Source organism: Gordionus sp. m RMFG-2023, chromosome 1 (genome assembly GCF_954871325.1).
Source record: "Gordionus sp. m RMFG-2023 chromosome 1, tfGorSpeb1-WG-v2, whole genome shotgun sequence".
NCBI classification, from domain to species: domain Eukaryota; kingdom Metazoa; phylum Nematomorpha; class Gordioida; order Chordodea; family Parachordodidae; genus Gordionus; species Gordionus sp. m RMFG-2023.
In genome coordinates this window covers 67374074-67388688 of record NC_088775.1, presented here as the reverse complement: position 1 = coordinate 67388688, position 14615 = coordinate 67374074, and the positions used below count along the sequence as shown (strand labels likewise).

Below are 14615 nucleotides of genomic sequence, written 5' to 3'. Positions count from 1 at the left end.
TATATCAGCAATCGAAAATATTTTTTACTGTAATAAATAGATTTTGTATTAAAAAATATTATTTTTAGAAATGTCTTGTATTGTTTTAATTATTTATATGCTAGTTTATTTTGTATGCATAATATAATAAATGACAAAATATTAAAGAATAATTGTTCAGAGTTAACAAATTTTAAAAATGTATAGTATACTAATATAGAACCCGGCCTTGAGCCCCCTGAAATTGTAAAGGCTAGCGGCGCCCCTGCTCATTAGATTCCATGCCTATATTTAATTTTAAAATTACATTAGAAAATTTAATATCATCAGAGATATCTTCAGGTAGAACCTCATATATAGCTTCTATTGTTTTACAAATAAAATATCTTATATATTAATTAATTTGCCTATTTTCTTTCTCTAAACTCTTTTACTTCCAATATTTGCATTTCTCAGAACTACAATTAATCTTCTTTTATTATCTTAAGCTTAGTTTGAAATTGAAAAACTATATTTTAAATCTACATTGTTAAACTCCAACTCTTTCATTGCCTCATTTTCCTTTTTCTAAAATATCATCAGTAACAATATTGTTTCCATTCGATTATTTAAGGCATTCATCTAAAATTAATTTCTTATTTCTTCATCATCTAATGAATATAAAATAAATGAGTAAAAGATGTTTTAATTAAATATAATTGTTAACACTTTCATCGCCTTCTCTTCTTTTGTCTAAAATATAATCAACAAAGGGGGGGGGCACCCCAATCTCAGGGGGCTCAACTAAAAAAATTTATGTGGACTTCGCCTCCCCCCATACTCCCAATATGGGAGGCCTTCGGCTCGCTTTTACCCTGCTATCGGCTGGGTTTTATATTAAAATATTATACATTTTTAATTGAAATTTGTAAACTTTGAACAATTATTCTGAATTTCATCTTTTGTCATTTATTATGCATACAAATAATAAAAGTAGAACAATGCAAGGTATTTCTAAATATAATATTTTTTAATTCAAAATTACAATATTAAATTTTCGATTGCGAATATAAAAAAAATTTTTGTCTAAAGAATAACAATTGATAAAAAAGGTTAACCTCAATTGATAATGGTATTTAAAAATCACACAGGGCGATATAATTCTACCTACATTGACAAAAGGTCATTAAACTAATATAACGTTGACTAATAAGGGAAATTTTGTGGACCTAACCATATCAATAATTCTTAAAGAGGTATAAACGAAATTCAAATCATAAGACTATATGGGTTAATGATAGATAGTGTCAAGTTAACGTATAGAAATTTTCTAAATACCAACCTAATTTTCTAAATACCTACCAAAATTATTAAAATGTAATAAAACCCTTATTATTTAACATATATTATAACGGTATCACGAGGTCAAATCTGGCCTCTTCTCCCCAAGGACGGAACCACCAAGTTGGAATAAGAAAAGAAAGATGATCTTTGTTGGGATACAAATCCAGTCAAATATATTGAAGCCTTGAGTTATATACTTGGCAAGGATGCCATATTAGAGATAAAACATTTTGTAACAATAAAATAAGAACTAGAGTGATATGATGAAAGCAATTAAGATCTATATATTATTGTCACACCATTTCTAGTTGGTAAATTATATCTTAAAATAGAGTAGTTTGTAATAGTATCAAAAATATACACGTATTAAAAATTTAAATAAAAACTGTTTTTCAAATAAGAAAAAAATAGCTTTCCTAAAAGCAAGTAAAAAAAGAGAAGAAAAAATATTTAATTTACATCCATTGTGGGATGAATAATAAGATGTTTAATTTCTATAATTATTTTAAATAAATTGATGGCGTTAAAGAATTGAATGCAAATTGATACTTATATTTATTATCAAAAGCATTTATTAGTAAAATTTATAAAATATTAACTGTAATATATTATATAACTAAATACGTCTGTAAAAGTGGCATTTTACCTAATATTTCATAACCAATTATAAATAATGTGGGATTATAAACTATATGTCTACTTACTTTTTATAAAGAAATCTCTTATACTTATAATTACCTTGAAAGCATGGTAATTAAATTTAAAAATGAATAATATAGTTGATTAGTGATTTTGAACTCGGCTAATTACAATATTAAATTTGTTAATTTTCACTTAATAAATGACTATATTTATTTAATTAGGATTATATAATAATTTAAATAATTAAAGTCAATTAAGCTTCAACTGTTAATGCTAAATTAATATTTAGTGAGTGATACTGATATTCTATTTTTAAGACAGAATTTGATTGCAAGCTGACATAGTGAAAATATAATTTATATGTATTAATCTAATAATTAAATTAGTATTCTTTCAATAATAATTTAGATAGTCTTATTAATTTTTAAATAATAAAATTAAATCTATATATTACGTAATAGAATTATAAAAGAAATAGTCCAGGGGGCAATCAAAAAATTTATTTTTAGTTCAAGGAGATATTAAGGAGCCATCAAAAAAAAATTTTGCTTTAGTGGGCTATTCATGACGACACTGAATAAATGATTATATTTAATTTAATTATGGTTATAAAATAATTAAAAAAATAAAAATGAGTTAAGCTTTAACTCATAATACTTGATTGACATTTAGTCATTGTAATTACGTATTTAAAATTTATTTAATTGTTATATAATATGTAATATTTAATATCTATTTTATCATATTTTAAAAACTATAGTTATAATATAAAATAGAACGCATAATTCTAAAATATAAAATACATATAAATAGTATACACTATAATGTAATTATGTGTGATATTGATATACCAGTTTTAACAAAGAATTCGATTGCAATTGTTAACATTGTAAATATATAATTTATATGTATTTAATCTAATAATTAAATAGCGCTCATTAATAAAAATTTATATAGTCATATTAATCAGTTAAAAATAATATCAAATTTTTATATAATATATAATAAAATTCTTAAAAAAATGTTCAGGAGACTTTCAAAAAATTTTTTCGTTCATAGGGCTATTAGGGAGCCATTGAAAAAATTTCGTTGAGGATGCTAGTCAATTTTTTAGGGGCTCGAGCCCCCCCCCCCCCACCTTCCTATAGTGTTGCTACTGATTCCGACTTATGTCTTATAATTATTATTATCTATATTATAATTTTCCGATGTCCTCACTACGTCATTGTGACGTCATATCATCGCTACGTCATGTCATCGGTACGTACTTATTTTTATTTTTTTATTGATTTTATTTTATTTTTTTTATAGAAAATATTTTTAGACATGAAGCCCAATAAAATCTACCAAATGCAAAATAAAGTTATTCATCTATATATACTAAAAAGGCTTATACTTTTCATATTAGAATACTTAGCTTATGATGGATGATATTCCCACTATTTCTAGAGAGGTTAACCTAATATTGACTCCTCTTCAGGTTTAATACATTAATATATTTTTTATTAATTCTTTTGTTTTTATTTTAGATAACAAGCCATGTCCCAACCTCACTTAATGATTGTACAGGTGGTATATTGACTCCTCAACAGGTTCAATGCATTTATTTTTTTTATTTATTCTTTTGTTTTTATTTTAGGTAACAAGCCATGTCCTAGCCTCAGTTAATGATTGTACAGGTGGTGATTTATCCGTCATTAATAAAAGAAAAAGATGGATCAATCAAAAAAAGAAACGCACTAGGGATAGCGAAACCCTACAAAATCTACTAACAACTCAAAATAAAGTTAGCCTTATATATATTTTTTTTTTATACTCTTTTATATTATAGAATACATCTATTTTAGCTTCTGATAATGTCCCAACTATTTCTAGGGAGTTGAACCTAATATTGACTCCTCTTCAGGTTCATTGCATTTATATTCTTTATATTATTCTTTGTTTTTATTTAAGATAACAAGCCCTGTCTTACCTTCATTTAATGATTGTACGGATTGTATATTGACTCCTCATCAAGTTCAATGCATTTATTTTATTTATTTATTCTTTTGTTTCTATTTTAGATAACAAGCCTTGTCCTAACCCCAGTTAATGATTGTACAGGTGGTGATTTATCCGTCATTAATAAATGAAAAATATGGCTGATCAATCAAAAAAAGAAACGTACTAGGGATAGCGAGGCCCTACAAAATCAACTAACAACTCAAAATAAAGTTAGCCTTATATATTAATTTTTTTATACTCTTTTATATTATAGAATACATCTATTTTAGCTTCTGATAATGTCCCCACTATTTCTAGGGAGTTGAATTTTATATTGACTCCTCTTCAGGTTCAATGCATTTATATTTTTTAAATTATTCTTCAGTTTTTATTTTAGATAACAAACCGTTCTTTATTTCCTCCTTATAATTGTTTAAATATTGATATATCTACCATTAGTAATCAACAAACACAAAATAAATGTTCAGAAAAACAAGATAGTCTTGACAAGTCCCCAACTAGACAAATTTTATTTTTTGATGATAGCCTCCCAACTACTAGAGATATGCATATATTGACCCCTTTACAGATTCAGTACAGTATTGTAATGTTCGTTTTATTTCAATAATATTGTTTTATATTTATGCCTGATTTCCTTATTTTTTTTAGGTTAACCCAAATTTAATTCCTCACATAGCTACAAAACATGATATTTCTATTAAAGATAAGCAAAGAAAAAATGGCGACTCAACAAACGCCTTACCCGTTCTAGAATTACAGGTATGCAGGATAATAAGGACCTACGCCTGATATTAACTCCCTTACAGGTTTTTAATGTTTTATATATATAGGTTTATTTTATAATCACCCAGATACCGTCAACTGATATTTCTATAACCACTACCACATTCCCTATGGCATCTCTACCATGTATATTTCGACATATATTTGATGACCACCACTCACCTATATTAGATATCGGAAATATGACAGAAATATGCGCCTTCTGCAATGTTAAAATGTGGAATGGAGAAAAATTATCAAAAAGCTCATGTATAAATATTCAGTTTTCTACATGTTGTTTGAATGGGAAGGTATTTTTATCTAAAATTTCCCAATTACCACCAAATTTATTACGTTTATTTACAGGGAATCATTTTTCATCACCCCACTTTTTAACGAACATAAGAGCTTATAATTCCGCACTGTCATTCACTTCACTAGGAGTGAATATAAATAATAATTTATCCAATTCGCGATCAGGTAATTATACCTTTCAAATTAATGGACAGGTTCATCATCGCATTGGTTCACTCCTACCAACATTAGGGAAAACACCTAAATTTGCCCAATTATATATACATGATAGTATAAATGAGATAGAAAACAGACATAACCAGGTTCCGTTTTTATATCGTTGTCTTTTAATGGAATTGCAGGATATTGTTCACACCTACATTGCTTCTCAATTTTTGAGTGTATCTTATATGATCGCTAATGGCGTTCCTAACATATCCTTAAACTTAAAATCTACTCCAAGTTTTTATACACCCAGTTGCCTACAAATGATATTTCTATCACCACTACCACAATCCCTATGCCACCTCTGCCTAATTTTTAACAAATATAAGCATTTAATTCCACTATCATTCACCTCATTAGGAGTTATTATAAATAATACTTTATCCGATTCCCTGAGGAACTTTCATGAATATTTAGAGAGATGTTCAAAGGTGAATGTGTAGTGCGGCCAATTTCATTAACATTATTAATGGGAAAATATGCGGTAGTTTTGTCATGGCCTTTATAACAATACTTACGACCGTTTTATGGTTGAGTTGACAATGTCGTTCATGATTCTATTTTAGAGGGGGATACCAAGATTGACACTTTGGCAGAAATATCATTTCGCGTTCTTCTTTTACCAGTAGCCCAAGGCCTCAGCAGCTTTATCAGGACGCAATGGGAGTTGTACACTGCTTTGGTAATCCGTCATTATTCATTACTTTCACCTACAACCCTAAATGGGATGATATTATACATTAATTTTTTCTTCTGCAGACGACTGCCCAGATTTATTTTGTCGCTTTTCCATCAAAAATTAAAATGTCATAAAGGATTTGCTCTTAATTTTACCAGACACACAGAGTAATAATTAATCCTCATCATTTTTTAAAAAAATTACCTAAATTTATATGGCAAGAAAAACAAATTTCTTAAAAAATGTATAAATAAATTGCATATAAGTTTCATTAGTATTGAATGACATTTTTGTAATTTAAATAGATAGCATTTTTTTGTACTTAGCAAAAGATATAGATAGCCCTTATCAAATTTTTTTATAAAAGGAGTTAACCCACTAATTGGTAAATCCGAGATTTCCCCTTCATGTGTTGATAAATTATTTAGAAATTTAACTATCTCCGGGTTTGGGAAATAGTTTTGAAACTTAATATGGGATGGACTGGGCTTGAAAAATATTCTTCAAGATTAATATTTGCTTGCACCTGACTTGGGAATATCTTATACAAATTATTATGGGCCGGGCTAGGAAAAAATTTTCAAAATTATTATGGGTTGAGCTAGGCTTTAGAAATTTTTTTATAAATTATAAAGTCTTGAACGCGTGGAAATTTTTTCCAAATATTATGAGCTTGGACCTGGCTTGAAATTTTTTAATATTAAATGTTAGTCTTATGTAACCAGTAATATATTTACAAAGAATTTTGGTATTGGGTACAAGCTCATTTAAATATATTTTGACTCAAATAATAGTTTCCACTCTTAGTCCTAATGGGTTGGACTCAATGACATTGCTTGGACTTGACCTAAATGGGGAGGGGGGGGGTTTAAAAATTATATAAATTGGATATGATTTTAAATAAAAGGTAACATCTTTCTTAAAAAAACGAATAAAATCCTCATTCTCCGTCATTTTTGACGGGCTATCTACTAGTAATTATAAAATGCCTAAAAAATTACATTATGCAATTTATTTCAATTTTTATATTACTTTTTAAAAGTGGCGTCGCTAGGGGGGAGGGGGAGCGCAGGGCTCGAGTCCCCTGGAAAATTTGAATAGCCCCCGGAAGCAAAAATAATTTTTTTAATGGAATCTTAACCCCTTGAACTAAAAATAAATTTTTTTGATTGCCCCCTGAAAGATTTCTTTTATAATTCTATTAAGTAAAATATAGATTTAATTTTATTATTTAAAAATTGTAAGACTATCTAAATATTTATTAAATGAATACTATTTTAAATATTAAATTAGATTAATACAAATAAATTATATTTTCACTATGTCAGCTTGCAATCAAATTCTGTGTTAAAAATAGAATATCAATATCACTCACTAAATATTAATTTAGCATTAACATTTGAAGCTTAATTGACTATTATTATTTAAATATTTTATAACCCTATTTAAATAAATATAATCATTTATTAATTCAAAACTAAAAAATTTAATATTGTAATTAGCAGAGTTCAAAATGACTAATCAACTGTATATTTATTTTTAAATTTTATTATCATACCTATTCCTAAAAATATTTTCAAGGTCCAAATAAGTATTATAAAAAGTAAGTAAGTAGACATATAATTTATAATCCTCTATTATATACAATTGTAGCATTTTATATTAGATAAAATGCTACTTTTATAGACGTATTTGACAGTTATAATATATTACAGCTAATATTATAATTGATAATAAATATAGTAACAATTTTCTGCAATCTATTTAGTTATAAATATTTTAAAAATTAAACATTTTATTATTCATCTTACCATAGATGTGATAAATTTGATATCTTTTCTTTTTTACGTTAGGAATGCTATTTTTTTCTTTTTTAAAAAACAGTGTTGAGTTAAATTTTTAATACAAGTATATTTTTGATATTTTTACAAACTACTATTATTTTAAGATATAATATACCAACTAGAGGTGGTGCGACAATATATAAATCTTAATTGTTTCATCATATCATTCTGGTCCTTATTTTATAGTTCCAAAATGTTTCATTTCTAATATGGCATCCTTGCCGTGTAAATAACTCAAGGCTTCAATATATTTGCACAATTATTTCTTCCAAAGATTTTTAGTGTTTTTATTTTATCAATTTATCCAACATAATAAATTTTGATACTAGTTTACATCGTGAGTGTCATGGTTATTACTGAAAATTAACCAGTGTATATTATTTGTGTTACTATGTATTTTAAGTTTATTACTACAACGGCTGAGAACATATGATTGCATATTTTGGATAAACAATAATTTGTCAACTGTGTAGTCGTTTATATATTATATATCGTTTAAAATGGATGATATAATATTTTAGAAATTTAATATCTCACAATAATTTTCTCGATTACTTATCTAACCATCATGTCATCTAAAAGGAAACTTTAACCACTTAGTAGTTTTATGATTTGGATTTACTTTCTTCTTCAAGAATTGTTGATTTGGTTTAGGCCTATAAATTTTTCCTTATTAGTTCATTCTATAAATGTGTAAAATGATAACAGAGAGTTATATTAGTTTGATAACCTTTTGTCAATGTAAGTTGCTAAGAATTATATTATTGCATTATGTGGTTTTTAAAACTATTATAAATTGAGGCATATGTATGTTAATCTTTTTTATCACTTGTATTTCTTTAGACGCAAATTTTTTTTATATCAGCAATCGAAAATATTTTATACTGTAATAAATAGATTTTATATTAAAAAATTCTATTTTTAGAAATATCTAGTATTGTTTTAATTATTTATATGCCCTTTACCTAAGATAATAAATGAGAAAATTAAAATTCAGAATAATTGTTCAGATTTAAAAAAAGTATAATAAATTTAAAACCCGGCCAAAACCGGGGAAAAGCGGGCCGAAGGTCCGCAAATCGGAAAGCATAAGGGGCGAAGCCCTCATGAATTTTTTTTTAGTCCCCTGAGATTGTAAGGCTAGCGACGCCCCTGCTTTTTAAATATCTATTTTTTATAATGTAGATATTATGTATTTTATATGAAATGCTTAGATATGAACTAATAAAAAAATAAATAAAAATTTTTCAAAAAATTTTTTGCCTCAAATTCTTGTCTCTATTTTTTCACCAGTTTAGGGTGCCCCCACTTTTTTATAGCGTGTCCCCCCCCCGCCTTAAGAGGGGTGATGTAATATACACTTCAAATTATTATAGCAAGGAGTGATACACATTATAGGACTACAACACTGATATTAATTGTTTGTTTAATATGAAAGAGAAAAAGTAGAGGATATGAAGATATTAATTTGATGCACCACATTTTTCAAGGCATCTGAGCTAAAAGTGATTAAATATATTTTCCAGGAATGATTTAAAGAGTAATTTTAATATCTCTGTGAATTTTTTTAAGAGAAAAGAAAGGAGGAGCGGATTAAGCGCAGTATTAAGGATGTATAGGCATTGTGAATAATCTCTAGTGAGCTGGAAGCAGCGTCTATATGAGAGGTGGGTAGGTAACATTTTTCATCATTTTTTATAAGTGGAATAGGGGGTAGGCATTTAAGGGGGGTAACTAGGGGTAGGATAAATTTATTGGAGGGTCATCTATTAAATTTTTAAATGAAATAGGACAGAATGTATTGCTGTAATAATTAATACTTAATTATAATTATTATAATAGAATGATATGCTCATTTCGATCAAATGCCCACAATCATGGACATTATTTTCCAAATAAAACAATTTATGGATCACTTTCTGCTATTTTAAATGTAGTTTAAAAGGTTGGAGTTTCTATCATTTAACCTATATTAATGCCAACAATATACTAATGCCTACATAAATGTAAGGGTTTTTAATTGAATTTATATTCTAAAAAATAATTATTTTACATTCACAATATTTTGATAGTTGGTAGTACAGCATTAACTATTTGTTATTATTTTTAAAATTTATAAGGGGAGTACCAAAAATGTGTAATTAATAGGTTAATGATGCTTACTACCAAGTGAATGTATGGAAATATTTTAAATACCAATCTAATTTGCTAAATACCGACCAAAATTTATTAAAATGTAATAAGACCCTTATTATTTAATATATTAATACGGAATCACGTGGTCGAGTCCGGCCTTCTATATATCACCCCCCCCCCCCCCAAGGATGGAACCACCAAGTTAGAATAAGAAAAAAACATATTCACAATATTTTGATAGTTGGTAGTACAGCATTAACTATTTGTTATTATTTTTAAAATTTATAAGGGGAGTACCAAAAATGTGTAATTAATAGGTTAATGATGCTTACTACCAAGTGAATGTATGAAATATTTTAAATACCAATCTAATTTGCTAAATACCGACCAAAATTTATTAAAATGTAATAAGACCCTTATTATTTAATATATTAATACGGAATCACGTGGTCGAGTCCGGCCTTCTATTCTGAATAAAAGTAGTACAGAAATTAATGTATATTTAATTTAAAATCTTAACGTATTCTATTAATTAAGTTTTATTTTATTTTGATGCTTAGAATTAGTGTGTCTTTAGCTAGTACAAAAAATAGCACCTTTTGGAAGCCTTATTTTAATAAAGCTAGTGATGTCCCTTAACTGGTTTATATCATCTAATTGATTACAAATTTTCTTCATAATATATTTTTATTTTTTACCATATTGCTTTTGATTAAGTCATAGAAGGATATTTTAACAATAAAATGATTTAATGCAAACTAGAATATGCTATTTAAATATAACAAACCCTAAGTTTTTAAAAGAATGCTATTTAAATGTTGATGTGTTTGTTTAAACGAGTGCTAATCTAATTATTTAAAATTAGGTTCCATTATAAAAAAATAGGTTGTTAATTTAAAAATTTGAAGAATTTGCTAATTTTTAAATGGAGGTACTTCCGCATAGAAGTCTGCATTGGGTGAGTTTTTGAACCAAAAGCTTGCCCACCCAATGTTTTAAAAAAATTTAACCCGCCCGCTCAGCCCGCCCATAGTTTTCATAAAAAGATACCCGCTCGCCCATCAATCATTTTTTAGCCGCCCGCCCTCCCATTAGTCTAAAATTTTTTCCCACCCTATTTATAAAATTTTTTAACCCCAGCCTGCTATTATAAAATTCAATATGGCCATTCTTTCAATTTTTTATGCATCTAATAAATAAAAATTCAGCATTATATATCTACAAAAAGTTTTATAATTTAGGTAATTACTATATTAAGCATAAAAAAAATATTCAATTTAAATTATGGATAATTTATTTGATCAAATAAAATATTTATGAAAAAAATATAAATATAAAACTGATATATATGTAATTATAATGCAAAATAAATAAGAATCGACATTTACTGGATTCAAACACGTTTTTCTTTGTTCTAAAAACCTTCCAGCAATGCTAAATCCTCGTTCAGAAGAAGCACTAGTTGCAGGAATTGCCAATATTTTCTTGCTAATCTTGATAACTTTACCAAATCTCTTTCTTTTCGTTTCCATCAAAGTAGTTTTAAATATACAAAAAAGTTAATTAATTTTAAGGAAAAAGTTTTTATGATACCTGTTATAGGTATATATACATTATTACTATTGTTATTAATTTAAAGAAAATAATATTGATTTTTATGTATTGAATATATTTATTATTGATTCATTGTTAGATTTTAGTGTTTGAAAAATAAAAGATTTTGTTTCTTTCGGTTCGAGTATAATTTTTTCTTTGGTTCGAGTATAATTCGTCTTTCGGTTCGAGTGTAATAATTCTAAAAGTAAATATAATCCCAAAAATACCAATAAAGGACATTTTAATTTTTAATATTTAAAAAAATTAATAAGAACAATTTTTTATTAATATTTACTTAAATGATTTTAAAAAAAATTTAACCCGCCGGCCCCTATTTATTTCTTAACCCCCCGCCCGCCTGCCCGTTCTTAAATTTGTTGCCCTCCCATCCAAGCATCTAGTTAGACACCCCTGATTAAAGCCATAAACCTGTTAAGCTTTAGAGCTTATAAGCAAGTGAAGGAAATTGCTGCTATAACCGCTGATTTATTGACGTGAAAAAGCGCATCGCCTTATCACATCAAGAAATATTGCTATGTTGGGTATTTTCTATTCCATATAATTGGATGTTAAGAACAATTCGGTGAAAAAGAAATATGGAAAGCCTATGTACTTGTTACATAATAGTCCGAAGACCATTATATAAATGTTAAACGTCCATGTCTGATTAAAAATGGAATAGGCCAATCCATCCATGAACTGCAAATATATTTATTATTATATAAGACCTTTGCCTAATTATTTAGTTATATATTTTACTATAATTTCCTAAAGTCAATCTAATAATACCTTCTTGGATTTACGAAATTTTTTATCAAAAACAAAATATACGCGTAATAATTATAATAATAATTTTCTAAAAAAAACTCTAATATATCTATATTATTAATTAATTTTTACAAACAAAAGAATAAAATAAAATATAAAGCAATATTATTTTTTCCTTTATATATCCCGAAAAATATACAGAGATTTACCCCCTCTTTAAAAATATTAAATTGCTTCAAGGGCAGGAGAAGGGCTAATTTTAATTTAATGTATATCTATGTTTAATGAGTTAATTTTATTGGTTTTAAACACTGAACTAAGCTTCAGGCTGGAAATTTATAATCAGGATTTATTCGATATTATTATAATTTCGCATTTATGCGTCTGTATTCAAAAAATGAATATTTTGCAAAAAATGAAGAATCTGTTTAAAATAAAAATACACCTTAGGACTCAGCACTCAATGATATCATTGCCAGAAACTCATGCTATGATTCAAAAAATGTGTAGAGATTTTGCGCAAAATGAATTGTCTCCAATTGCTGACAAATTAGACCAATTGAACGAGTTTCCGCATGAACAAGTAAATTACAAATTTATTCATCAATTTTTTATTATAATATTAGCATTAAAAGAAAATAGTTTAGAAAACCAATGTTATATTAAGATATAATGTATATTTATAATTTTTTTCTTCTACATCATTACAATATTAACAACATAGTCATAATTTTTATGTAAGGCTCTCTTAAATTTTGATGAAAAAATGTTCAGTTGTACTCATAACAAGTCTATATGCTTTCATCCCATATCAAATTAATGGCACATTGAGTAGGGTTATCAGATATCTTCTTTTGAAGTTTATATAAATATATCCTCTAAAATCAATAATGATTTATATTAAGCATATTTACTATTTGCTCTCTTGATATATATATGTGTTTGAATAAAAAATAATGAAATTATTTTTGATTTGATAAAGAAAATAATTCTGATATTAAAACATTATATCTTGGCAAGTTAGTCCAGTAAAATACTCAAAAATGGTATTGTTTTGATTAAATATACCACATCACAGATGGTAACTTATAAAGATTTCTTTATGGGCTATAAATTTTTTGTGGTAAATTTGATGTTTAAAATAATAATGGGTGAATATATTTCTATCTTGTGAATATTTTAATGGGGGTACAGGCCATGCTGTCCTCATGGGCAGGGCTATAGCCAGGAATTTTCAGCTAGGGGGTCCAGCTGCTTACTTAAGGAGGGGGCACTATTTTTAAAAAATAAATAATCAAGCATTTATAAAAATTTTTTTGCTATTTTTATTAAAAATATTAATATAATATCAATACAAGATAATACTATAATATATACAAAATAATAAGATAATATAATACGACGATTTTTATTTTTAAATTTTAGCATAAATGAATTAAAGGATAAATTTTATGTTATTTTAAGCCATCAATACTAATTTTGCTTACGTTGACATTGACTCTAGTGCTCGATAGAACTCTCTTTATTGTGGAGAAAGAGGCCACACAGAAGCCATTTGTGCTTTAATGATGATGGCTGCTGAGTAGCATTTATACAATTCTTTAAGTGCATGATATTTTTTTTATTCATAATATTTAGGATATTTTCAAAATTATATTTCTTTAACTTCTGCAGCTAATAATCCTTTAGCTATTTTCATTTCATTATGTAACGTTTCCATATTTAAGTTTAATAATGATTCTAATTGGGCCATTTTATTCGATAAAAAATAATCAGGGTATTAAAACATTATAGAAGATTATAGGCATCTTGTGTAAATCTATCTAAAAAACGATCAACACAAAGTAATCAGTAATTTCATAATAATTCCTTTTTAAAGAACTCCAATTGGAGTCTTTACAATCAAATTATATGGTCTGACTAAAAAATCTTGAAAATTTATAGGCGTTTTACATACCCTTGATGATTTGTGGGGAAGATTAAATTTTGCTAAAAGTTTTTCAGTCTTAATTCTAATCAAATCATAAGAATTATTGTTTCTTTTATTTTTTAATATATTGATAGTGGAATCAATACAATTTTTAGCATCCACTAGATTAGTACCTACTGACTGTAGATACTTATTTGGTGGATCTATTGTTATTATATCAAATTATAATGACTAATATAATGTAATTTATATTAACGCATTGAGATAAAAGACCAGAGGCCTGAATCATGAGTGGAAACCTTTGAATTAAGAGTTCTATTAGAAAAGTAAAATAATACTTCGCCAATAGCCTGAAAATTCTCATAAATGATGCAAGATGTTTTTAAATGACCAGTCCATCTCTGGTCTAAAAGTCTCTTAAGATATGACGAGT

At 26.7% G+C, this 14615-nt stretch overlaps 1 protein-coding gene across 1 annotated transcript in view; it reads left to right on the top strand.

Annotated features, from left to right (window-relative positions):
• Positions 1-12630: 12630 nt before the first annotated feature.
• Positions 12631-14615, top strand: part of LOC135931003 (short-chain specific acyl-CoA dehydrogenase, mitochondrial-like) — a 43591-nt gene continuing 41606 nt past the window's right edge. The window contains exon 1 of the mRNA XM_065467847.1: positions 12631-12835. Within this exon, the coding sequence (XP_065323919.1) occupies positions 12650-12835 (186 nt within the window). The 5' untranslated portion in view covers positions 12631-12649. The remainder of the gene's footprint in view (positions 12836-14615) is intronic.